Source organism: Pantherophis guttatus, chromosome 9 (genome assembly GCF_059756535.1).
Source record: "Pantherophis guttatus breed Tessera chromosome 9, ASM5975653v1, whole genome shotgun sequence".
NCBI classification, from domain to species: Eukaryota; Metazoa; Chordata; class Lepidosauria; order Squamata; family Colubridae; genus Pantherophis; species Pantherophis guttatus.
The window spans coordinates 13,973,387-13,999,806 of NC_142071.1; the positions used below are offsets into that span (position 1 = coordinate 13,973,387).

The 26,420-nt window shown below is 41.8% G+C and overlaps 1 protein-coding gene across 1 annotated transcript in view; it reads right to left on the reverse strand.

Annotated features, from left to right (window-relative positions):
- Positions 1 to 472: 472 nt before the first annotated feature.
- LOC148112482 (uncharacterized) overlaps positions 473 to 26,420 on the reverse strand; it is a 147,808-nt gene continuing 121,860 nt past the window's right edge. The window contains exons 4-5 of the mRNA XM_087875864.1: positions 24,065 to 24,133; positions 473 to 852 (exon numbers count right to left, since the gene is read on the reverse strand). Coding sequence (XP_087731990.1) covers positions 828 to 852; positions 24,065 to 24,133 — 94 coding nt within the window. The 3' untranslated portion in view covers positions 473 to 827. The remainder of the gene's footprint in view (positions 853 to 24,064; positions 24,134 to 26,420) is intronic.

The window sequence follows — 26,420 nt, forward strand, 5'->3', positions numbered from 1 at the left end:
TTCAGAAGTGGTTTGCCATACTTTCCTTCCTGGAGCTCAGAGACAGTGACTGGCCCAAGGTCACTCAGAAGATAGCTTAAGATGAAGCTAGAACTCACAATCTCCCTGTTCTAGCTTTAACCAAATGGTTTCATTTTTATGAATGGTTTCATTTTATGGTTTCATCCTAATTTTTAGGATAGTCAATAGAAGCAATATTCCAGGCCTGTATGTAGGCTATAAGAGTAAGTACTCAGACTGATAAAGATTCAGGAAACAATCATGTAAGACCTAGTGACAAACTTCTCCATAAACCACAAAGAGATTCACCCCCTTGTTGAAACACAGGAAAGGAGAAAATTAGAAAGCCTCCACTCCAATGTACATGTTAATATGCTGGTTCATGGAACTCTTGTAACCCACCCCTTTTATTTCAATATATCTAGAATAGAATAGAATAGAATAGAATAGAATAGAATAGAATAGAATAGAATAGAATAGAATAGAATAGAATAGAATAGAATAGAATAGAATAGAATAGAATTTTTTATTGGCCAAGTGTGATTGGACACACAAGGAATTTGTCTTGGTGCATATGCTCTCAGTGTACATAAAAGAAAAGATACATTCATCAAGAATCATAAGGTACGGGGGAGGGGATTGACGTCGCGGCGAAATGGATGGCTGATTCCTGGGCTCCAGGACACCGCTGAAACCTCTGCTGCTGGACCACACAGTCTCCTTTTGACTGTGTTAGTAGAGGGCACATCCTGTGGGTCTCAGGGACATCGCAAAGTCCCTGATTGACCCAGGAGAAGCCCTTTTTCTAACAGCAGAGTGGCAGCCGTTCAGCTGCTGAAGCCGGGACAAGTTCTGGAAGAGGAAGAGAAATAACAGTAAGCCAATGCGGTGAGAGACTTTTAACTTAATTAACAATACCCTGACTTGAAATGGACTTAGAATTGGATTCAAAAGAAACCAAGCAGCGAATTTAAACAGGAGCTATTTTTTCTATCTTCTACCTAGTTAAGTTGGTGAGTTTTAAAGTTTTATTTCTGACTAGGACCAGACTGAGAAAACTGATTGAATTGAGACTTGTAAGCCTTTGTGCTTTAAAAGTGAATATTTTCTCTCTTGGAGTTAACTTTTTACTTGGATTTAATTCTCTTCTTTTTTCTTCTTCTTCTCTTTTGGGGATTGTTTTGTTAAAATTTTTGACTTTTTTCTCTTTTAACAAAGAATTGTTGGAGTATAAAAGGGAACTAGGAGAGTGTGTAACATTGCTATTTACTGCCATCTGCTGGACGGAAATGTTGCTAACTTTCCCTTTTTATTAGTAACAAGCTGAAACAATTACATAACATTGTTGCTAATTAGAGACTCTGAACTGAACTTTCACTGCTGATAAGAAGTGTGGGAAGAGCATCTAAGAGAGTTGGAGTTATTGGTTGTGTTTATTCACATGTTCTTTGGAGATATATTTGAAGCAGGAATCTGAGGCAAATGAGACTTGTTAATGTATTGCTGTAGAGAGTGAAATATTTTTTTCCTTTTGACCTGCTAATATTTGGGTTTTTTTTTTTCTAATATTTTGGCTAAATGATAACTCTCTGTAAGTTCCCTTAGTTTAAATATTTTTGATAGCACTTTTATTCACTCTTCCTTTAATTGGTTTCAAACAACTGTATTGGATTAGGACATACAAGAGTCTGAAGATGAAATATTGATTTTTTTTCTTTTTTTTCCCTTTTCTTTTGCTGTTTCCTCAAGTTGGCTATTTGTTTTTGTTTTTCTCCCCGCATTTTTATTTTTTATTTTTATTCTTCTTTTGAAATTGATTGAAGTTTTGGCGTAATTTTGCTACTATTTGGATTAATTTTTCTTTTTGTTGCTGACTTTTATATTTTGATCTTCTTATTTTTTTCCTCTTTTCTTCCTATGTTTTTTTTTTTAAGTGGATTAGGGTATTGAAGAACCTGAAGAATTGATTTTTCATTCTTACGCTTTTCATTTTTATTTTTATTTTTACTTTTTTTATTTATTATTGTTTATTTTCTTGGATTTTTTCCCTTGCTGTTGGTGTTTTTGACTATTGAATAAAATGAGTAGAAAAGTAGTGACAGTTGGATTTGCGTCAACCACACCGGCCTCATCTCCATCTGGAGGACAGCGATCAATTCAGTTGATGCTTCAGTAGGAGAAGGACAAGGAAAAGAATAAAGACAAAGAAGTAACATTACAAGTGATCTTTCAAACAATGCAGAGGATGGAACAACAAATACTTAAAATAGATAAAAAAGTAGAGAACATGCAGCAAATGATGGTGAAATATGATGAGAGGTTGCAAAAGCTTGAGAAAAGAGAGGAGCAAAAAGAGGAAAAAATTAAAGATATAGACAACAGATTGGGAGAAGTTGAACAGGATAGGAGCAGATTAATTGGATGGGAGATGGATAAATCAGATTTTTACCTCAGATTTCAAAATGTGGAAGAAGAAAAAGGAGAGAATTTGGCGGAAATAATGATTGGAATTTTGGCTGAGGCATTAGAAATTATCAAAGAGAAGATGATGGATGGGGTTGATGAAATATATCGAGTCTATACGAAGTATGCAATGCGGAACAAGCTACCATGAGAAGTTCATATAAGATTTACTAAGAAATCAGTTAAAACACAAATACTGCAAATTGCCAGAGAAAAAACATTGAAGGAGAAAGAAAACATAAGGAGAAAGAAATTGCAGTTTTGAAACAAATACCCAGAAGAGTGAGAGAGATGCAGAGAGAATATCAATTTTTGACCAAAGTATTACTCCAAAAAGGCATGAGCTACAGATGGCTGGTACCAGAGGGTCTTATATTAACGTGGCAACTTCAAAGATATAGAATTGATACAATAGACAAGGCAAGAGCATTCTATACTGATTTTTTTAAAGAGTACGAAACAGAAATGAAATTTCAATCAACAGTTATTCCAATACAACTCCAAGAAGAGGAACTGGCAATGATGGAAAAAGTAGAAGGGGCAGTAGGAGGGGCTGTGGAACAAAAAGAACAGAGGGAATTAAGATCAACTAGAGCAACAAAGCCTACATATAAAGTATAAATATGGAAGAAAGAAAATTAATTTCAATAAATATAAATGCACTTAATTTGGCAGTAAAAAGAAGAAAGATATTCCACAAATTAGAAAAATTAAAATGTGACATAGTTTGCCTGCAAGAAGTACATATTAAAAAACAATGTGAGATACTTGTACATTCTAAATTAGGGAAAATCTTTACATCATTACCACAATGTACAAAAAGAGGAGTGGTTTTATACATTAAAAATACAATACCAGCCGAGCAAGTATATGTGGATGATGAAGGAAGAATTTGATGGTGGAGATTATGGACAATAATTTGAAAATCCTCTTAGTAGCAATATATGCCCCAAATAATAATCAAAGTGACTTTGATTATGAAAAGTGAAAATTGCATATGAAAATAATAGAAATGGAATATGATAATATTTGCATGATGGGAGACTTTAATGGTATAGTAGATGGAGACTTGGACTATAAAACACACAAAACAACAAGACATAGCAGAAAGATACTACCAAAAAAATTTTTTAAGATAATTGAGGAAATAAATTTAAAAGACCTATGGAGAGACAGAAATGGTAAAAATTGACACTTTTTACTCGGATAGAGTACTCGGATACATCTTGGTCGAGGTTAAATATGATATGGATAACATTGGAATTGACCTTGAATATAGATCAAATTGAGATAGAAACAAGTACTTGGGCAGATCATAACCCAGTGACAGTGAAATGGAAAGGACAAAAAAGAAAATTTAGATGGACTTTAAACAATACTATATTAAAAGAAAAAGACTTTGTACAAAAAATGGAGAGAGAACTAGCTTTCTTCTTTAAGGAGAATAGGAAAGAAGACATCTTGACAAAAAATCTTTGGGATACAATGAAGGCCTATGCCAGAGGAGTGATAATGGACTATACAAGGAAGAGACATTTGTAGAAAAGGCAAACACAGAAAACTTTGGAAGAGGACTATAAGAGATTTGAAAAAGAACTTCAGAAATGTCCTTATAAAAACGATCTTAAAGTGAAACTGGATACAATAAAACATAAAATGGATCTACTGGAGAAGGAAGAATTAGCTCAAAAAATTAGAAGTTCTAAACAGAATTATTTTGAGAATGCGAATAAACCAGGAAGATGGTTAGCATTTAAGTTGAAAAAAGCGAGAGAATCAAAGAAAATAACACAATTAATTGATGATCATGGTCAAAGTAAATTTGGAAATATAGAAAAGAAAAAAATTATACAGGATTTTTATAGACAATTGTACGAGAAAGAAGAGATAGAAGAGGAAGAAGTGATACTTTATCTTCAAAATGCAAATTTACCTAGGATCCCCAAAGAAGTTGAGGAGATGTTAGAGGGAAATATAACAATGTTGGAATTAAATGAAGCAATTAAGAAACAAAAAAATGGAAAAGCACCAGGGCCAGATGGTTTGCCAGCGGAATTCTATAGGACATTGCAGGAATCACTGAGTCTCCCATTACTAGAAGTTATGAATGAAGTTATGATAATGAAGAAAATACCACAATCATGGTCTGAGGCTTACAACACATTAATACCAAAGGAGGATACAGACCCACAACAAATCAAAAACTTAGACCAATTTCCCTGTTAAATTCTGATTATAAAATTTTCACTTCAGTACTGGCAGAAAGATTTAAAAGATACTTAAATAACCTTATACATTCAGATCAAAATGGGTTTCTGTCTAAAAGACAAATTAGAGACAATATGAGAATAATTCTGGATACTTTGGAATACTATGAAGCACATCCAGAAAAGCAAATGGCTTTGATATTTTTAGATGAGCAGAAAGCTTTTGACAATGTAAATTGGCTTCAAATGGAACAGATGGGTTTTGGAAGAAAATTTACTCAAGCAATTGATGCTATATATCTGTGATGGCGAACCTATGGCACGCGTGCCACAGGTGGCACGTGGAGCCATGTTGCCTGGCACGCACAGTGGTGCCGTCCTCTTCCGGATTTCTGGCACACACATGTGCACTGGCCAGCTTCTCTTAGCACGCATGCGCACTGGCCATGCCATTGACAGCCCCTTCCTGGGATCCACGTTGCAGGCAAACCAGCGCTGCATCTGCTCGAGGTTTGCCTTATGGGGGTGGGGGGAGGAGAAAGAGGGGAATGCTCTTTGCAGAGGCAGCGGTTCCTCCCCCTCCCCCTGCCAGCTTCGCTGTTAATTTCGGGGTTTGCCTTGAGGGGGAAAGAAAGGTCCTGGTTGGGGTCAACTCCTCTTTGTAGATGCAGCAGCAACTCCTCCTCCCCCCCCAGCCTCGCTGTAAATCTCAGGATTTGCCTTACTAGGGGCGGGAGAAAGGTCCTGGTGGGAGGGACATCTGTGATGCCAGTGATTGGAGCCATGCTCCGGAAAAGCCCCGTTGGAGAGCTGATCAGCTGTGTGCAAGGTGGTGGCCAGAGCAAGAGAAGCAGGATACCAGATGCTCAGCTCTGCAGACACACGGAGCTAGGGCATGGGGCTTCCCTATATAATTTTGCCTGTGCCATTGCCTCTTTGCTGGCACAAACGGCTCTCTGCCGCTGGCTCTTTGCCGGCAAAGTTATGTAGGCAAGCTCTGTGCCCCGCCAGCAGAGACCATGCTGGAAATTGCCTGACCGGTTCCAACGGGGCTTCTCCAGATTGTGGCTGCAGTCACTGGCACCACGGACACCCCCCCCCGAACATTTCTCCCCCCGTAAGGCAAACCCCAAGATTTATGATGAGGCTGGCAGCAGGATGAGGCAAACTTCAAGTTTTACGAAGAAGCTGCCAGGGAGTGAGGAGGATCTGCCACCGTTGCCTCTGCAAAGAGGATTCCTCCCCAAGCAGGAGTTTTTCTCCCCCCCTCCCCACCCCGCAAGGCAAACTTCAAGATTTACCAAGAAGCTGCCAGGGAGGGAGGAGGATCTGCCACCGTTGCCTCTGCAAAGAGGATTCCTCCCCAAGCAGGAGTTTTTCTCCCCCCCTCCCCACCCCGCAAGGCAAACTTCAAGATTTACCAAGAAGCTGCCAGGGAGGGAGGAGGATCTGCCACCGTTGCCTCTGCAAAGAGGATTCCTCCCAAGCAGGAGTTTTTCTCCCCCCCCCACCCCGCAAGGGAAACTTCAAGGTTTAGGATGAGGTTCGCAGGGGGAGGAGGAGGAGCCGCCGATTTTTGGATTTGGAGAAGAAAGGGTTTTCGGGCGGCAGTGCTGAGATCCCCTCACGGAAACAAAAAAGTACAGTGCGTTTCAGGCGATGGATCTGGCCTTCTGCCGAGGAGGAGGAGGAAGGCGCGCAGTTCTGCAATGTGCACTGGAGAACCACAGAGGAAAGCTTTTTCTGGCAAATCTGAAAACGGAGCGGGCAGCTGGTTGTGTGCCTTTCTCTCCTACTCCGCAGACTCACCTTCTCTTTCCTCCTGGCCAGATCCTCTGCCTGAAGCGCAATGCACTTTTTTTAATTATTGAAAAGTTTTATAAGAAATACAAACAATTTTCTCCCCCCCACCCTTTCCCCCTCCCCACATAATAGAAAGTGTACATTTTCTTATACATAATAAATGCATGTTTTCCTTAAAGAAAGCATTAAAGTAGGACATTTTAATTGCATTCGGAGTTGCTCTTCTTCTCTTTCTTCCCTCATTCCACAACAAACCTTCTTCTCCACCTCCTTTCTTTCCCTTCCCTCCCTCCTCTTCTCTCCTACTTTCTCCTTCTTCCTCTCCTACCTCATCCTACTTCCTTTTCCTTTCCCCCACTTCTCTCTTCTTTCCCCCCTTCTCGCCTTCACTCCTACTCCTGTCCCCTTCCCTTCCTCCTCTCCTTCTTCTATTCCTCTCCCTCCCTCTCCTCTTCCTACCCACTCCTCCTCTGTCCTTTCTAACTTCTTTGCTGTGAAATATTCTCCTCCTTTAGTATCTGAGCAACTCCTGTATTCTAATCGTAGATACTTTCTTCTGTTAAAACATTTCTCTATTCACCACTTTTTTTCCCCATCCCAACCCTTATCCCACCCTCCCCACCCCACCCCGACTTCCCAGAGCAAAACAGGGTATAGCATCTAACAAACATATGCTAAAATAAACTAACTAATTATAAATTTCAAAACTCCCATACGTTCTTTAACTCCTTGCTCCAATTCATCAACCTCCCTTTTATAAATCCTCAAGACCAATTATGTTAAATTCGTTCATCCTAATTATAAAAAAATTTTTTTCTTGATGTATAATCCAATACTTTAGCAATATTACAAACAGTAAAAATCATAAGTAAATTTCATTTCCATACCCTCGAACATCATTCTTTTTGAACATTACTCCCTAATAAAATTCTGAATTTAACATTAATCCTCTTCATTCAAAAAAATGGGTATCTTGAGATCTTACACATTTTATCTCATATACCTGTTAAAATAATATAATCTTATGTTAAACATTTTAAAAATCTCTTAATACCTTTAAAACACTTATTTACCAAATATAAATTTCAAAATCTACTGGAGGATATCTTTCAAGTTTTCAATTAACCAATGTTAATACCTCTAACTTTTTAGAAAGCAGCCCTTTTACTATCCAAAACTAATTATCATTTTGTAATAGAATTCTGAATTTAACATTAATCCTCTTTGCTTCAAAAAGTTGGGCATCCTGAAAGCTTACACAATTTATCTCATATATCTTTTAAAATAATATAATCTTATGTTAAACATTTTAAAAATCTCTTAATACCATTGAAACACATATTTGCCAAATGCAGATTTCAAAATCTACAGGAAGATATCTTTCAAATTTTCAATTCCTAAAATAGCCTTTAATACCAATGTAATTAAACTGCTCAGTTTATTACTAGAATCTTCCTTCCCCAAAGAGAAAAAAAAAGCAAATACTTAATCTTCTATTCTTCTCTTCTTTCTATATTTTTCCAGTCCTTTTTTTTATTAATTCTTTCAACATCCCCCCCAATTTTATTTTTGAAAATTTTAAAATGTTGATTTGAGGTTGATGTTTCTGAAATACTCGCTCTCTTCTTGAAATCACTTTTTCTAGTTTGAGATCTCCATTTCGACTCTTCTTGCTTGTATAGGCCTTCAATCCATTCCTTTGATCATATAGCCAAAATTTGTTGCCATAAAGTTTGTCAGCTTGCAATAAGGAGTCTATTTGTTGCTTTTCTATCAGTTGAATGGAAGTGTCTACCCAGTTCTTTGTTTCAGCTGTGCCAGCCTGCCTTTCAGTCCTAACAGCCTCTTGATCTTCCAAGGGCAGACTCTTCTGTAAAATTTCCTGCTGCCCATCTAACGACTCCTTATAATTTTCCAAGCTGTTTTTTGAAAAAGCTCTTTCAATTATATCCAAAAGCGCAGAATTAAAGGAGTCTAGAAGTTCTTGAAAAGCTTTAATAGTTACAGCTTGAGAATTTGCTGATTCACCAGCCCTGCTGTCAGCCATATTTCAGCCACTTTGTATTTATCCAGCTATTAGGTCGACAATTCCAACTATTTTCCACACAGTATAAGAGCAAAATTTTAGTTAAAGTCAATACCAAATTCTTTTTCTCAGTAGCAAATTCTTTTCCTAGGCGCTTCCACTTTAAAACTTTCTCTTAAGGTGTAATCCAGTAGCTGTATCAATGTTGCAAACGTTAACAAGCGTAACAAGCACTTTCCCTTGTAGCTTCCTCCTCCCGCCCTCAGGCGCCATTTTCTTCATTTTAAAACGGAGTTAAAGTGTTACTTGCAATTATTTGCTCTGTCCGCAATCAAGGTAAAGATGTTAAAAGTCCCCTCATTTTTTTTCCCAGCAGATTTTGGTCGCGGCTTCTAGCTCCGCTTTGGTGGAGTCGTCCCTGGTCCGGAGCAGCTTGACAGGCTTCAATAGGGAGCCCACACCCTTCGCGCCCCAGTATTTCTCCTAGGGCACTTGGGGGGGCTCTACCTCTGCCTGTTGACTCTTCTCTCTCCCCTTTACCTGGGGAGAGGGTTCCAAGCTTCCAGACAGCTGTTTTTCGGCTGTTCTGGGGCTTTTACGGAACCGGGGATCGGGCGCTCATAAAAGAGCGTCTTCAAAGCTCGCGGAGCCAACAAGAAATGCAACAATGAACTTTTTTGATTCGGGGAGAGGATCGCAGCGCTGCTACCCGAAAACCCTTTCCTCTCCAAATCCAAAAATGGGGAGGCCAAAAACATGCATTGCATTTCAGGCCTCTGGGGAAGGGATTGAAGCCTGCTGCTGGCTGCTTCTGTCACTGAGTGGAAAGAGGTAGCGTGAGAAGCGCCAGTGGCAATGGGGTGGCAGCGGAAAGGATGGGTGTGCTGGGGCTTCAATCGCCCCCTCCCCAGGCCTGCGGCCATGCCAGAAGCCTGCTCATGTGGGGAAACAGGGAAGTCCTGGCTCGTCCATCATTACAGCCACCACCCCCTTGCTCCTGGGGGCGGCGGTTCTTGCGTTGCTGCAGGGGACTTCCTGGGAAGCCCAGCACCCAGTGGGGAGGAGCCCAGGCAAGGGGGCGTGTTCGGAGCTTCCCCAGCTGGCACATGGCGGAGACGAGAGTGCTGGGCGCCGGCCGGGGAATGGCTGTCTTGCCAGGGAACAGTTCGGTATCTGGTTGTCCTTCGGTAAGAAGCGCACCGGCTCCCTTGGAAAAAGTGGGAGCGCACGCATGTGCAGTGCGCATGTGTGAGTAGGGTCATGTGCGCATGCAGGGGGAGGGGGTCATGAGCGCATGCGCAAATGAGGTGCGTGTTGCATTGTGGGTGCTGGCACGCACGAGCACAATAGCGGGAGCACGCTCAGACTTTTGACACGCAATGCCAAAAAGGTTCGCCATCACTGCTATATATTATAAACAAACAGCAAAAGTAATGATAAATGGAGAATTGACAGATTCCATTGAGATAAAAAAAGGCACTAGACAAAGCTATCCACTATCCCCCCTGTTGTTTATACTAACCTTAGAAGTGCTAAATAGATTCATAAGAGAAGAAAAAGATATAAAAGGAATGAAAATTCAAAAAGAAGAATATAAATTGCAAGCATTTGCTGATGACCTAGTTTTTAATTCTTGAAGATCCACTAAGATCAATAACTACATTGATAGATAAAATTGGAGAATTTGGGAAGGTGGCCGATTTGAAAATTAATAAAAATAAAACGAAAATATTGACTAAAAATATGTTGATAAAGCAGAAAGAAGAGTTGGCGGATATTTCAAAAATGCAGGTCACTAATAAAGTTAAATATTTGGGGATATATCTGACAGCAAGATATAGCACACTTAAAGAAAACAATTATAATAAACTTAAACAACAGATAGGGATAGATTTAGCAAAATGGGAAAATTTACAGCTTTCTTTGATTGGAAGGATATCTACCATTAAGATGAATATCTTACCCAGAATTCTATATCTATTCCAGACAATTCCAATTAGATTGGGGAAAGATTTTTTTGAAGAATTGAACAAAATGGTGTTAAAATATATTTGGCAGGGAAAGAAGGCGAGGATAAAACTAAAGTTGCTGCAAGATGCTAGAATGAGAAAGGGTTTTGGCCTACCGAATTGGGAACTTTACTATCAGGTGACAAGTTTGATGTGGATCAAAGAATGGGTAACATTAAGGAATACTAGATTATTGAATTTAGAAGGTTGATATTCTATTGGTAAGCCAGATTCCTAGGTATTTTACTTTCTTTACTGTTTGTATTCCTAGCGTGTTTTCCAATTCTTTCTCTTGGTTTGTGGTAAGATTCTTGGTTAACATTTGTGTTTTTTGTTTGTTAATTTTCAGCCCTACCACTTCCCCATATTGTTCTATTTTGGTCAATAATTTAGGTCCTGATTGTAGTGGTTTTTCTAGGATAAGTACTATGTCATCCACAAATGCTTACAGTTTGAATTCCTGGTTCTTTATCTTTAGTCCCGTTATTTCTTTATCTTCCCTAATTTCTTTCAGTAGTATTTCCAGTGTCAATATAAACAGTATGGGGGATAGGGGACATCCTTGCCTCGCTCCTTTCTCTATATCGAATTGTTTTGTTGTTTCTTCATTAATCAATACTTTTGCTGTTTGAGTATTATATATCCTTTTGATCATGTTTAGGAATCTTTCTCCGAATTTCATCATTTCCAATTGTGTTATTAGGAATGTCGAATTAAGATTGTCAAACACTTTTTGCGCATCCAGGAAAATCAATGCCAATTGTTTATCTGGTCGTTGTTCGTAATATTCAAGGGTATCAATGATTTATTTATTTATTTATTTATTTATTTATTTATTTATTTATTTATTTATTTATTTATTTATTTATTTATTTAATTTGTATACCACCCTTTTCCAACAGGACTCAGGGCAGTGAACAGCCATGGTAAAAACATAACATATAAAATTTAAAAGCAATTTAAAAACATTAAATAATTTGGCTATCCAATTAAAACAACCCGGGTTAAAACCAATTAGAAATTAAAAATTGAAGGGATGGGATCAAGCCAGCCCAGCTAGGTGAAAAAGATGTGTTTTCAGGGCCCGACGAAAAGTCCGGAGGTCTGGTATCATGCGTATCTCTGGGGGCAGGTCGTTCCAGAGGGCAGGTGCCACCACAGAGAAGGCTCTCCCCCTGGGGGTCGCCAGCTGACATTGTCTGGCTGACCGCACCCAATGATTCGGCCCCAATAACCAGCGATGGCACCAGCTGGCTATATCGGGACGCCGGAAGCCACAGCCACTCGGTCTTGGAAGGGTTGAGTTGGAGCCTGTTTCTCCCCATTCAGGCCCGCATGGCCTCCAGGCACCGGGACATCACTTCAAGGGCATCGTTGGAGTGGCCTGGGGTGGAGATGTACAGCTGAGTATCATTAGCGTACTGATGGAACTCCACCCCAAAGCCACGGATGATCTCACCCAGTGGCTTCACATAAATGTTGAACAGAAGGGGCGAGAGGACCGACCCTTGCGGCACCCCAAGACAAGGCGCCTCGGGGTCAACTGCTGCCCCCCTGCCAACACAGATTGCGACCGGTCAGAGAGGTAGGAGGAGAACCACCGCAAAATGGTGCCCCCCACTCCCAACCCCTCCAGCCGGCGCAACATGATACCATGGTCGATGGTATCAAAAGCCGCTGAGAGATCTAACAGGACCAGGATAGAGGAGCAACCCCTATCCCGAACCCTCCAGAGATCATCCACCAATGCGACCAATGCCGTTTCCGTGCTGTGTCCAGGCCTGAAACTGGACTGGAACAGATCTAGATAGACAGCTTCATCCAGGTACTGTGGAAGTTGCCACGCCACCACACTCTCAACAACCTTCGCAATAAAATAAAGGTTGGAGACTGGATGATAGTTAGCCAAAACAGCCGGATCCAGAGAGGGCTTCTTCAGGAGGGGCCTCACCACCGCCTCTTTCAAGGTGGCTGGCAGGACACCCCCACTCAAGGAAGCGTTAATAATCCTCTGGAGTCAGCCTCGTGTAACCTCCCGGGAAGCCAGCACCAACCAGGAGGGACACGAGTCCAATAAACATGTGGTCGTGTTCAGCCGTCCCAGATTGTCCTTGTATTATTTTTAATTTGTCGTCTAGGGATGAAGCCATTTTGATCTGGATGTATATAATGATTAATGAAGTTTTTCAGTCTCTGTGTTATAATGGATGTGAATAATTTATAATCCACATTAAGAAGAGATATTAGCCTATAATTCCTTATTTCAGCCTTCCTTATTTAATGTGATTATTGTTTCGTTCCAAGATTGTGGGGTTTGGGCTTCCAGGAGTGCATCATTAAATACCTGAATCAGAATATCATCTAATGATTGTTGAAATGTCTTGTAAAATTCGGATGGTATGCCATCTGGTCCAGGTGTTTTGTTGTTGTTTTTTTTGTTTCTTCCTTGCTTCTGTTAGTTCTAAGATGGAAATTGGTCTGTTCAATGATTCGGTATGGTCCTCTTTTAATTCCTGAATATTTATTTTGCCTAAATATTGTATGATGTCTTCCTCCCGAATTTCATCTTTTGCATATAGGTTTTGGAAGAAGTCCTTTGCAATTTGTTTTTTGTCCTGATTATTGTAGTATATTTGTCCGTCTTTGTCCTTTAATTGATGTATCATTTTCTTCTCTCTTTCTTTTTTCAATTTATAGGCCAGCCACCGGCCAGTTTTATTTGCGTGTTTGAAATAGTTTTGTTTGGCCATTCTAATTTTCCTTGCAATCTCAGTTGTTGTCATTAAATTTATTTTATGTCTTGTAAGGTCAATTTTTCCTTTAATTTCTTTATTGTGCAGTTCTTCCTGTAATTCTGATTCCTATTGTTGGAGATGGGTCAGTAGGTTCTCTTTTGTTTGTTGTTTATCTTTATTTTTTATTTTTTTTGCTATGTAAGCAATTGTTAAGCCTCTTATATAGGCTTTAATTGTGTCCCATAAGTTTTGCAGACTGGTATGTTCTTTTACATTAATTTGGAAGAATATTTTCAATTCTCTTTGAATCATTTCTACATATTGTTTGTCTTTTGTGATGTCTTTATCCATCATCCATCTTCCCTGAGTTTGGTGGCCTTTCCATGTTATTACAATCGGACTATGGTCTGCCCATGTATTTGTAGCTATTTCTATTTGTTTGGTATCTAACTTGAGTTGTGATGTCATCCAGGCCATGTCGATTCTAGACCATGATTGGTGCGGATTTGAATAAAATGTAAATTGTTTTTTATTTTGATTGATTTCCCTCCAAGCGTCTTGTAGTTGGAATTCTTGTACCATATCATAAAATGTATCCAGTAGTATTTTTTTCCTGGATTTTTTTTTTTTTTTTTTTTGCTACTTTGATAGTCTTTGTCTATGTCTACAATTGCATTGTAGTCTCCAATGAGACAAATATTTTCATAGTCCAAGTCTTTTATTATATTATGTATTTTTTTTAAAATAATCAGTTTGGCTTCCATTTGGCACATATAGCGACACTAATAATATAGTTTTCATTCCTGTATTTATCTCAATCATAAGGGTCCTACCCTCCTCATCTGCAAATATTTGTTTTGCCTGTAAATGATTTTTGATGTATATTGCAATGCCTTTCTTTTTTTGTTCTGTTAATGCGGTATAGAGTGTTCCCAATAGTTTATTTTCTAGTACTTTTCGAAGTTGTTTTTTGATGTGGACTTCTTGTAATGTTGTGATATCTGTCTTCAGTTTCTGTAGGTTTCTAAATATCTGAGTGTCAGGTTTCGATGTCGTCTCAAATAAAATAAATTGCATTTCCAAACAAATAGTCTTTGAAGAAATCTTTCATTTTATTAAGCACGACAACTTGTCCCCAATTGTGGCATAGCCAACACTGACTTCCTGACCCCAAACCTTCCCTTTCCGTTCCCCAATTCTCTGCGTCTCATTGGCCCTCTTCCAAATCACTCTCCCCATATCTAGTACTTCAGCTCCCAGGAATGTCCCCCCTCCCATCTCCTCTCCTAGGGGATATTATCTTCAGGGAAAATAAGTAGGTGAGAAGTCAAGCATCCTCTTGCCAGCTGACCCCTCTTCCCCTTCTTATGTCAGCACTAGAGTAAATGCAGGTTGAAGTGCTGACATCCGGCCCCTCCCCCTTCATTTTTCCAGGGTGGCCTCTGTAAGACAAACAAGTTAAGTACCGTTACCCCATCCGGGAGTATGTGTTCCGCCCCCTCCCGCCTTGCCCGGGTGATCTGCATGGAACTTGGCTATAAGGCGGTCACTTGGGCGATTCACTTGTCTAGGCTTGTTCTAAAGAAATACACCAGTAGTCGCTCTGGTAAGGGAGGTAAGGTCCCAATGACTCTCCTGAATTCATGGATATGCTCTCTGATGGGCCTCCCCTTCTGCATTAGGTTCCTGAGCTCATCCTCTACATAGGGGTCCTCCTCTGCCTCCTTGAACCGGGCTCATAGTAGTTGTAAGAACCCGTCTGCGTCTTGCAGTTGGGGGGGCCTGTTCTTGTAGAGGGCTGCTGACCACCTCCTTGCTTCTCCCTCCAAGCCTTCTGAAATGGCACTCACTAGGGCTCTGGGAAATGGGTAGAGGTGTCCATAGTGCTCGATGTAGAATTGGGCTAGCTGGTCTGGATCGCCATCGAACTTCCCTCTGAAATGGGGTGGGTTCTCCCTCGCTGCCCTCTCCTCCCAGCGCGGGGCTCTGTAAGCCTGGCCTCGGTGCCGCTGGTCCTCTTCCTCATCTTTCATTCTAGAGTGGGGAGGTGATGTCCTATCCAGACTGCTCTGCTTGCTGTGTAAGGGAGGAACCCATGGATGCATCTTTGGGCTTCTTCTCCTTCTGCTAGGGGGATGGGGGGAAGGGCTGTGCTTCAGTCTATGGCCTCTTGGTTCATCAGCCCAGATTGGTTCCCTCTTCTCCTTTGGCCTGCATGATGGCCCCTCCTCCCCAAGGATGGCATGGTCAAATTTCTCTTTCAATTCATCTATGGGGCTCTCGAGTGGCTTCCCTGAAGCTTTTTGGTGCCTGGCCTGCTGCCAGTCCCATAGCCAGTCTGCCTTCCCCAAATCACTTAGGGGTTTCCCCTTCCCCTGAACGCTTGGGACGGGAAACTCAGCCTCTGCAGCTTTTGGCAAAACCCCTGAATACTCATCTTTTCTCTTCTTGGGTTGTGGCACGATCGTCTGATCTTGGCTGTATGGCAGCTTCGATGGAGGAGGGGGGGTTGAGGCTCTGTAATATCCTGAAGCCCCGTAGCATCCAAGCTGGCTGAGATCAGAACTGGCTCTTTTCCAGTTGCCTGAATTAAGCTCTCTTCAGACAGCTTACTTTCTGCCATGACGTCCGGGCTGCGTCTCGATTCACTCCATACATCTGGAAGGGAGCTGGAGGTTTGGAGGTCAGCCAGCTTGGCTTGGAAAGGAGTGTTGGCTATCTGTCAAGTTTCGATGTAGTCTCAAATAAAATAAATTGCATTTCCAAACAAATAGTCTTTGAAGAAATCTTTCATTTTATTAAGCACAACAACTTGTCCCTGATTGTGGTGTAGCCATCACTGACTTCCTGACCCCAAACCTTCCCTTTCTGTTCCCCAATTCTCTGCATCTCATTGGCCCTCTTCCAAATCACTCTCCCCATATCTAGTACTTCAGCTCCCAGGAATGTCCCCCCTCCCATCTCATCTCCTAGGGGATATTATCTTCAGGGAAAATAAGTAGGTGAGAAGTCAAGTGTCCTCTTGCCAGCTGCCCCCTCTTCTCCTTCTTATGTCAGCACTAGAGTAAATGCAGGTTGAAGTGCTGACGCTTAGTTCTTTTAGATGGGCTATTTAAGCCATTTATGTTAATGAATCAATTTTAATTCCTTCTCCATTCCAATCTTCTATTTCTTTGCTGTCTTAAGTCTTCTTGTGTTTCTGTCGGTGATTTGTATTTTTTCCCTTGCTCCCTACTTTAGATAAGATTTTAATGGGTTCTGATGATTATGTGATTAAAAAATTATACGGATACTTGCTAGAGGTAAAATTGGAAGAAGAACAAGTTAAAGAGACAATGTTAGCATGGGGGAAAAATTTTGGGCATGGGATTGACTTAGAAAAATGGCAAAAATTATGGTTGCAAAATTATAAAATGACAATGTCCACAGCATATAAGGAAAATTTGTATGAGATGTTTTACAGGTGGCACCTCCCCCCGACGAGAATAGCCAGAATGTTCAAGAATAAATAGGAGAAATGTTGAAAATGTCATCAGACCCCCGGATCATATTATCATATGTGGTGGACATGTGTAGAAGCTAAAAGATATTGAACTAAAATCCACACATGGTTGGAAAAAATGACAAAGAAACACATTGACTTTAAACCAGAGATATTTTTATTAGGGATTTTACCAGAAATATACAATAAAGAGTTAAGATATTTAATTGTGAATGTTTTAACAGTGGCTAGAATTGTCTTTGCTAAAAATTGGAAAAGTGAGAAGATACCTACTGAAGATGAAATTATTAAGAAAATTATGGATTGTGCTGAAATGAGTAAATTGACACTTGAAATTAGGGAACAGGAAGATAAACAATATTACTTAATTTGGGATCTGTTTTATCAATGGCTAGATAACAAAGCATGGAGATAAAAAAATGAAATAGGATTAATGTAAAGATAAAAATATATGAAGTGATATTCCTTTTGTTTTTATTCACTCTTCTTTCTGTTCAATAATGGCTAAGTGAATATATATATATATATATATATATATATATATATATATATATATATATATATATATATATACAATTCACTAATTTCTGGGCTTTTTTTCTTTTTCTTTTCTTCTGGCAGCTCTGGCAACTCAATTTTATTCTTAAGTTGGAAAACCAGGGGATATACGAAGTACCATGTGCCTCCTGTCAGTCTTCTTATATTGGACAGACAAATAGATGAATGAGTGTACGTTTAGAAGAACATAAAAATGCAGTGAGGAAAGAAGAACAAACTTCTTCTTTGGTACAACACATGAAGGCCACGGGACACAATATTGATTTTAATAAAACCAGAACAGTGGCAAAAGAGGAACATCTCAACAAAAGAATAATCAGGGAGGCCATCGAAATTGAAAAGAGGCTGCAGAATATGAACATACGAGATGACGCCTCTAGGTTATCAAGTATTTGGGGACCTGCACTGAGAGAAACTCGATTGTTAACATCAGAAGAGAGGCAGAGATTCCAACAAGCAACCAGTGGTGGTGTAAGGCCTGCCAGAATTCTTCCCTCTTTGCAGAGGGTGGCTATCAATAGGGAGAGAGAGAGGATCGAGCCAGAAGGCAGGCTGAGATCTCAACTAACAATCAAGGGTCCTGGGTTGCACAGAGCCTCAGGCCCTGGGCCCGCGGCTGATGTTATGTAATGCCAGGTCGGTTGTTAACAAAGCCCCCCTCATTTGTGATCTTATTTTGGACGGGGGTGCAGACCTGGCAGGTATTACGGAGACCTGTTTGGGCCACGAGGGGGGGTCCCCTTGTCAAAATGTGCCCACCAGGTTTCTGTGCATTTCACCAGCCAAGGGCTCAGGGGAGGGGTGGGGGAGTGGCGGCGATTGTTAGGGAAAGTCTTAGTCTGAGGGAGACCACTGTTCCTCAGATAGCCGGTTGTGAGTCCCTCCTCGTGAAGTGGGGCTGTGGGAGGCAGATGGGTTTGCTGACTACGTACCTGGCTCCCTGCCACATGCGGCGACCCTGCCCAAGCTGCTTGACGTTATCGCCGGGGTGGCAGTCGATACCCCCAGACTTATTGTCATGGGGGATTTCAACCCTCCATCTGCAGGTGAGGTGTCTGAGGTGACTCGGGAGTTCATGGCTTCCATGGCGGCCATGGACCTGACCCAATTAGTTCAGGGCCCCACTCACACAGGGGGACACACTCTGGACTTGATTTTCATCTCTGGTCAGTGGTTGAATGATCTTGGTAGAGGGGACCTAGATATCAAACCCTTGTCATAGACAGATCATTCTCTTCTTTGCTTGGACTTTCCTGCCTCTTCCCCCCACCGCAGGGAGACGGAACCAATCAGATGGTTCCGTCCCAGGCGTCTGATGGATCCTGAAAGGTTCCTGATGGAGCTTGGGCCATTTCCTGACACTCTGGCACACAACTCAACTGAAGACCTGGTGGCCGCCTGGGAGAGTGCGGCCGCTGGGGCTTTGGACCGGGTTGTGCCTTTGCAGCCTCTGACCCGATGCCGACCTCAGTTGGCTCCTTGCTTCTCCGAGGAGCTGAGAGAGATGAAGCATCAGAAAAGACGCCTAGAGAGCATTTGGAGGACTAGTCGATCCGATTCTGACTGGACACTGGTGAGGTCTTATATCAAGACCTACCTAGTGGCGATAAAAGCGGCAAAATCTAACTATTTTTCCACTCTTATTGCATCTGCAGAGAATTGCCCAGCTGCCCTGTTTAGGGTGACCCACTCCCTTCTTCGGGGGGGAGTGCGGGAAGATCCCTTGCAGGGTCGAGCTGAGGATTTTGTGCAATTCCTGCATGATAAAGTCGCTCAGATTCGGGAAGGCTTGGACTACGACTGGGTGAGTCCAGGGGAGGAGACGAGGGTAGGTCTTGAGAACACTATCTGGGAGGAGTTTGATCCTGTGGCTCCCGAGGATGTGGACAGGGTTTTGGGTAGGACTAGTGCCGCCACATGTTTATTGGACCCGTGTCCCTCCTGGTTGGTATTGGCCTTCCGGGAGGTTACACGAGGCTGGCTCCAGGGGATTATAAGTGCTTCTTTGAGTGACGGTGCCTTTCTCGCTGCCTTGAAAGATGCGGTGGTGAGGCCCCTCCTCAAGAAGCCTTCCCTGGACCTGGCTGAATTAGCCAACTACCGTCCGGTCTCCAACCTTCGTTTTGTGGTGAAGGTTGTTGAGAGTGTGGTGGCATGACAACTGCCCAGGCACCTGGATGAAGCTATCTATCTAGACTCCTACCAGTCGGGCTTCAGGCAGGGGTACAGCACTGAAACGGCATTGGTCGCATTGGTGGATGATCTCTGGAGGGCTCGGGACAGGGGTTGCTCCTCTGTCCTGGTCCTGTTAGATCTCTCAGTGGCTTTTGATACCATCAACCATGGTATCATGCTGCAGCGGTTGAGGGGGTTAGGAATAGGGGGCAGTTCATGCTTGCAGTTCATGTTGACAGGGGGGCAGAGGTTGACTTCGAGGCACCTTGCTTGGGGAGTGCCGCAGGGGTCGGTCCTCTCGCCCCTTCTGTTCAACATTTATGTGAAGCCCCTGGGTGAGATCATCTGTGGTTTTGGGGTGAGAGTCCATCTGTATGCTGATGATACTCAGCTGTACATCTCCACCCCAGACCACCCCAACGATGCCCTTGATGTGATGTCCCGCTGCCTGGAGGCCGTGTGGGTCTGGATGGGGAGAAATAGGCTCAGACTCAACCCCTCCAAGACTGAGTGGCTGTGGTTCCCGGCGTCGCGATATAGTCAGTTAGCGCCATTGCTGACTATTGGGGGTGAGTCTTTACCCCCCACAGAGAGGGCTCGCAATCTGGGTGTCTTTCTGGATGCACGGCTGTCTTTAGAAGAACATATGACGGCCGTGGCCAGGGGGGCTTTTTATCAGGTTTGCCTGATCCGCCAGTTGCAGCCCTTTCTGGATCGTGACGCCTTGCGCACAGTCACTCACACCCTTGTCACCTCCCGCCTGGACTACTGCAATGCTCTCTACATGGGGCTCCCCTTGAAAAGCTGGTCCAGAATGCGGCCGCGCAGGTGGTTATGGGCGCAACTCGTTGTGCCCACGTGACACCCCTCCTGCGCGAGCTGCACTGGCTCCCAGTGGCCTTCCGGGTGCAATTCAAGGTGTTGGTTACCACCTTTAAAGCGCTCCATGGCATTGGACCTGGATACCTTCGAGACCGTCTTCTGCCACCAGTAGCCTCCCACCGGCCAGTCCGCTCTCACAGAGAGGGTCTCCTCAGGGTGCCATCGGCCAAATTATGTTGGCTGGCGACACCCAGGGGGAGGGCCTTCCCTGTGGGAGCCCCTGCCCTTTGGAATGAGCTGCCCCCAGAAATTCGTAAAATCTCTGATCTCCATGTATTTCGCTGTGCCCTCAATACCTTGTTGTTCCACCAGGCTGGGCTATAAAGGTAAAGATTTTAATTGGGTTTTAAAAATGGGATTTTAAATTTGGGGTTTTAAATTGAGCCTATCATTTAATAATTTTAATTTATTTTAAATTCTGTTTGTCTTGTGCTTTTAATCAGGCTGTACACTGCCCTGAGTCCTTCGGGAGAAGGGCGATAGAGAAATAAAATTAATAAATAAATCATAAATGAGGGTGCTGGGATGCCTACCAGAATCCTTTCTCCTCTACAGCAGACAGATAATAATAGAGAACCTGAGAAAGCTAGGCCTGTAACACGTAGCCAAACAGCCAGGATGAGGAAGCAGGAAGAAAAACTGCTGTCCTCCAATCAGGACACAGAGTTACAGGCTAACCAGCATACATCAGCAGCAGCAAACATAGAAAAGCGACAGCTCCGACCTCGCAACACATCCATAGCTTCTAAACTAAACAAGAGCCTGAAGATGACAGGGTTGTGAGCCTGTCGAAACGTTGCTAGAAAGAAAAACTTTTAAGGTACTGGTAGGATTTTAGCTAAGGTTTTAAAGGACCTTGCAGAGTGCTCTGTAAGGATTTTTGGAAGATTTTAAGCTAGGATTTTAACCAGAATTTTAAACATTTTAACTAACTTAATTAACATGATGCGGGAAAACACCCGAGATTTTAATTTTTTGCATATACACACCTGCGAAAACTTAAGAAGACATATATATACATTAAATGAGAGAAATTAAATAACTTGAAATTTGGGAGGAGAGACTGAGCACAAAATAATTTTAACCAATCGACATACTGTTTGTAATTGTATTTGAATGATGGAGATTTTATGTTTTGTTTTGTTTTTTCTATGTTTGTTATAAATGTGTGTGTGTGTGTGTGTGTGTGTGTGTGTACAGTTAATATCTCGGGTTTCTTCCCGTGTAATTGTAAACATATCCTTAAAAGGGTAGTAGCAGACGGGAAGTATCATCACGTTTAATCATACAATATGGTCTTTTCTCTATTTCAATTCCATATTGTATGAATAAACGTGATGACACTTCCCGTCTGCCTACTATTTGGAAACCTGCTCTCATAGACAGACGAATCTTAACACAAAATATAAACCATAGATCAAAGATTCATCATAATGCCTGTGTTGCCACCATTTCCAGCATAATTTATCCATTAACCCACAACCAAGCAACAGCGCTTCCACCCAATCAAAATAGAGCTATGTCATCAGCCAATCAGAATACAACAACACTGTCGACCAATCAGAATACACCTTTGCCTCTTTTCATAGAAAAACGTCAGTTACGATCACACAGTTTGCCCATAAGAACCAAACCGAGAACTTCAGCCAGAAGATGACAAATGTGATTTCGTCGAAACATCGCTACTACCCTTTTAAGGATATGTTTACAATTACACGGGAAGAAACCCGAGATATTAACTTTACACACATATATACCCGTGAAAACTTACACACACACACACACACACACACACACACACACACACACACACACACACATATATATATATATATATATATTTGTTTTTTCAGGTTTTCGCGGGTGTTTGTATGTAGGTCTTTGGTTATTTGGGTCTTCTCCCACGTAAAATTGGAAGTGTCTTGGCAACGTTTCGACGAAGTCTCATTCGTCATCTTCAGGCTGGTGTTCTTGGCTTCGTGCTTCCAGGAGCAATGTGAGATCGCAGCTGTCTCTTCCTTTTAACTGCTAGTGGGGGTGTGAGCTTCTCGAAGCCATCGAGATAGAAAAACGCCCACACAGCATGAACAAACGAGATGATACCTCCCACCTACCAGCCATTTGGAAACCCGCCCTTATTGACAAACGAGTCCCTAACACGATGAATGACACCAGACCCACACTCACGAGAGCCACACAGGATGTCACCACCACATATCCATGCAGAAAGCAGACTCAAACCCACACTGATAATGAGCCACGACCAAGGACCAGAAGCCAGACTGCAGCTGCATCATTAGCCACTTTAAACCCCTCCAATCCATACATGAAGCAGATTGACACCCACCATGAAGAGCTCGCACGGCCACAAACACGAAGCCAAACAACAACAACGCAGCTCACCAGCTCAAATCCCCCTGCAACTCAGACTAAGCTGAGCACAACCAAGCCCCCACCCAAACAGAACACACCCCCAGCCAATCAGAGCACAACCAACCCCCCATCCAATCAGAGCACAGCCAAGCCCCTAACCAATCAGAACACACCTCCACCCAATCAGAACACAGCCAAGTCCCCACCCAATCAGCTCACACCCCCACTAGCAGTTAAAAGGAAGAGACAGCTGCGATCTCACATTGCTCCTGGAAGCACGAAGCCGAGAACACCAGCCTGAAGATGACGAATGAGACTTCGTCAAAACGTCGCCAAGACACTTCCAATTTTACGTGGGAGAAGACCCGAATAACCAAAGACCTACATATATATATATATATATATATATATATATATATATATATATATATATATATATATATATATATATATATATATATATATATATATATAAAGAATCATAAGGTACAACACTTAATGATAGTCATAGGGTACAAATAAGCAATCAGGAAACAATATCAATGTAAATTGTAAGGATACAAGCAACAAAATTACAGTCATACAGTCATAAGTGGGAGGAGATGGCTGGTGGGAACAATGAGAAGATTAATAGTAGTGCAGACTTAGTAACTAGTTTGACAGTGTTGAGGGAATTATTTGTTCAGCAGAGTGACAGCATTTGGGGAAAAAACTGTTCTTGTGTCTAGTTGTTCTGGTGTGCAGTGCTCTATAGTGTCGTTTTGAGGGTAGGAGTTGAAACAGTTTATATCCAGGATGTGAGGGGTCTGTAAATATTTTCACAGCCCTCTTTTTGACTTGTGCAGTATACAGGTTCTCAATGGAAGGCAGATTGGTAGCCATTGTTTTTTCTGCAGTTCTAATTATCCTTTGAAGTCTGTGTCTGTCTTGTTGGATTGCAGAGCCAAACCAGACAGTTATAGAGGTGCAGATGACAGACTCAATAATTTCTCTGTAGAACTGTAGTTAGATAGAACTTATCTAACTATAAGAACTTTTTGAGATCCATGATTGGAAAAATTATTTTCAATCTTAGATAGCTATCAAAGAGATTTGAAATGGATGGACTTCTACAGTCTAATTCAATATTTATAATTTTCATTCAGAGTGTAGTGTGACTCAAGAACTGCTATCTTACTTAGATCAACAGGATTTGATGGTCTTTTAGTAGATGAGGGACTTTTTGAACATATTTGTCAGATAAAATGTCTAACTCTTGTATTTATTCTGCACTCTATGGTTTAGCATGAGTTAAATCCCTTAAACCCATCCCATTCCCAACTCCGCCTTACCTTTGACTCCTCCCTCCGGGTACATAAGTCCTTGTCTGTAAAACTTCTCCCTCAGATTTAGATGAATACCTATGAGATACAGAAGCAAGGTTATAGATGTATATGAATAGGTTAAGTTATATTCTCAATAATAAATAAATAAGTTATTTCTGTTATTGATGAAGTACTGAGAGTTATTGGGCTAGATCCTAGAAATTTAACAAATATGGTAGTAGAGGATGGTTGCCCATAACTCCAAATAGAAATATGTCAGAGACTACTGAACATTTAACAAAAAGAAATAGAATAACTTAACGGGCCTTAACGAAACAAATGGCTGCACAACTATCACCCAACGGAAACATACCAAAAATCACCTCAGACAAAAACGAGCAGACTCCTGAACCATACACCTCACTCGAAAAAGAAGAACAACGGAATGAAGAAAAAACCGAATCTAAAACAACAGCGCAAAAAAGGGAAGACCTCAGGATAGCCGTTTTTAATATATTAGAATCGCCCGTCACTAACAAAGATCTCATCGTGAACCTCCAGAACTTACTCAAAAGTCATGGAGCAGTGACCGAAGAACAAGAATCAAACCAAATGAGCAACAGGCCACTGAGAGAAATGCCATCTTGCCACAACACAACAGGATCTAGTTTCCCACTTTTTTGGGGCAGCCATCTTTATATGAACTGCCACAGAAGATAATAAACCAGCAACCAATGAGAGAACAAGATTCAAATCATTCGGCGGGAGCTAGTCCGGACATGAAAAAGAATGAGGAATTCACCAAAAATAATAGCGAAAAACAAACCCAAAATAACATAAGCTCTCCCAATGAACTTGAAATACAAAAGACTATAGAAACCCTTAGTGTGGCGTTTGGTTCCATTTTTACACCACTTTCATCTCTCCCGATTGTACAAAACACTATCAAACCTCTAGATGATTTACAAACAACAACTGCAAGCCATCTGAAAAACAAAATAACCACAGCTCTGAATCTCATACCACAACACTCCTTGAATCACCCTCCTGTCACACTGCTGCCTCAAACACCAAGATCCAAAAGTCAAACAAACTATTTACCAATGCAGCAGCATCCACCGGGCTTCCCAACTCTCTCCACGACTAACGCCTCCGACCTAAAGCCGATCGCCATGCCGACTGCACAGCCGAACTTCTGGGACACCACCCAGTGACTGCAACTTTTCCGGGCTTCCTACCAATGTACGGTAAGGATCCTATGACTCAGACCCATCCCTGGGGTAATTCTGATCTTCCCCTAACAGGGCTGGGCCTAGCTTCAGAGGCCACGGCTAAGAGCTCCTCACCCGATGGCTTCCAGCGAAGAATGAGCTTTGCGCATGCGCAGAACCTTCCAAATGAAACTGAAGAAAAAAAATTGGAGCCTGCCTGTTTAACCTAGCTGCTGCTATACCAATTCCTTACTGTGATTACCCACGCATTCAGGGCCATGGACAGCTGCCATTTGCAAATAGCAATTCTCATCATTCTGGAACTTTAGCAATTGACTTTCCTAAGTTGCAAATAGATGGAAAAAATCTTCTAGAGTGGTACCAACAACTTCAGATCATATTCATGAAAGAAAATGTATTGTTCCTGATCTTAAAACCACCAAAGAAACCATGGTCTTTTGAAACTGACTGCATACATCATAAAGCTTACTATCTATTATTAGCTAGTATTGCGCCAGCTATATATCCCAGTACTGGTAATCACATGACTGTATCTGAAATTATACAAAAACTTTATGGTTTATTTTATAGCAAGAGCAGGGCTACAACTACAAGGATCTCAAGGGATTTCCACTCAGCTAGGCTTAGACCTGGGATGTCCATGAGTGAACATCTACTAAAATTAAATGCCACTAGAGTAGAATTACTACAGAGGGGTGAAATAATTACAGAGGAAAGCATGATGAGCATCATCATCAACTCTCTAGATCCCAGCTGGGACAATTTCATCACTCAATTAGATAGTCTAAGTATAGAAAATATCTCACTAGATAGCCTCACCAATAGGTTAATCGCTGAGGATAATTTAAGGAAAGACCGAACCCTATCATGCAAGGATCTCAGGCCAGCTAAGAGGGTAGAATTTCAGGAAAGAGTAAACAGCATTCCCGAATGCTTTCTATGAGGTTCTAGAAATCACTTCAAAAGAGACTGCCCTAGAAACATCAGAAATAGAGAGTATAATCAACGCAGAGAAAGATCTGATTCCAGGCAAAGGTATCAGGGAAGGCATTCCCCAGAACGCAGACCTACAGGCAGGAGAGGGCATAGAGGGTCCCCTACCCCCAGACAAGTAAGAGAATACAGGGACAACTCACAAGACAGCAATATGG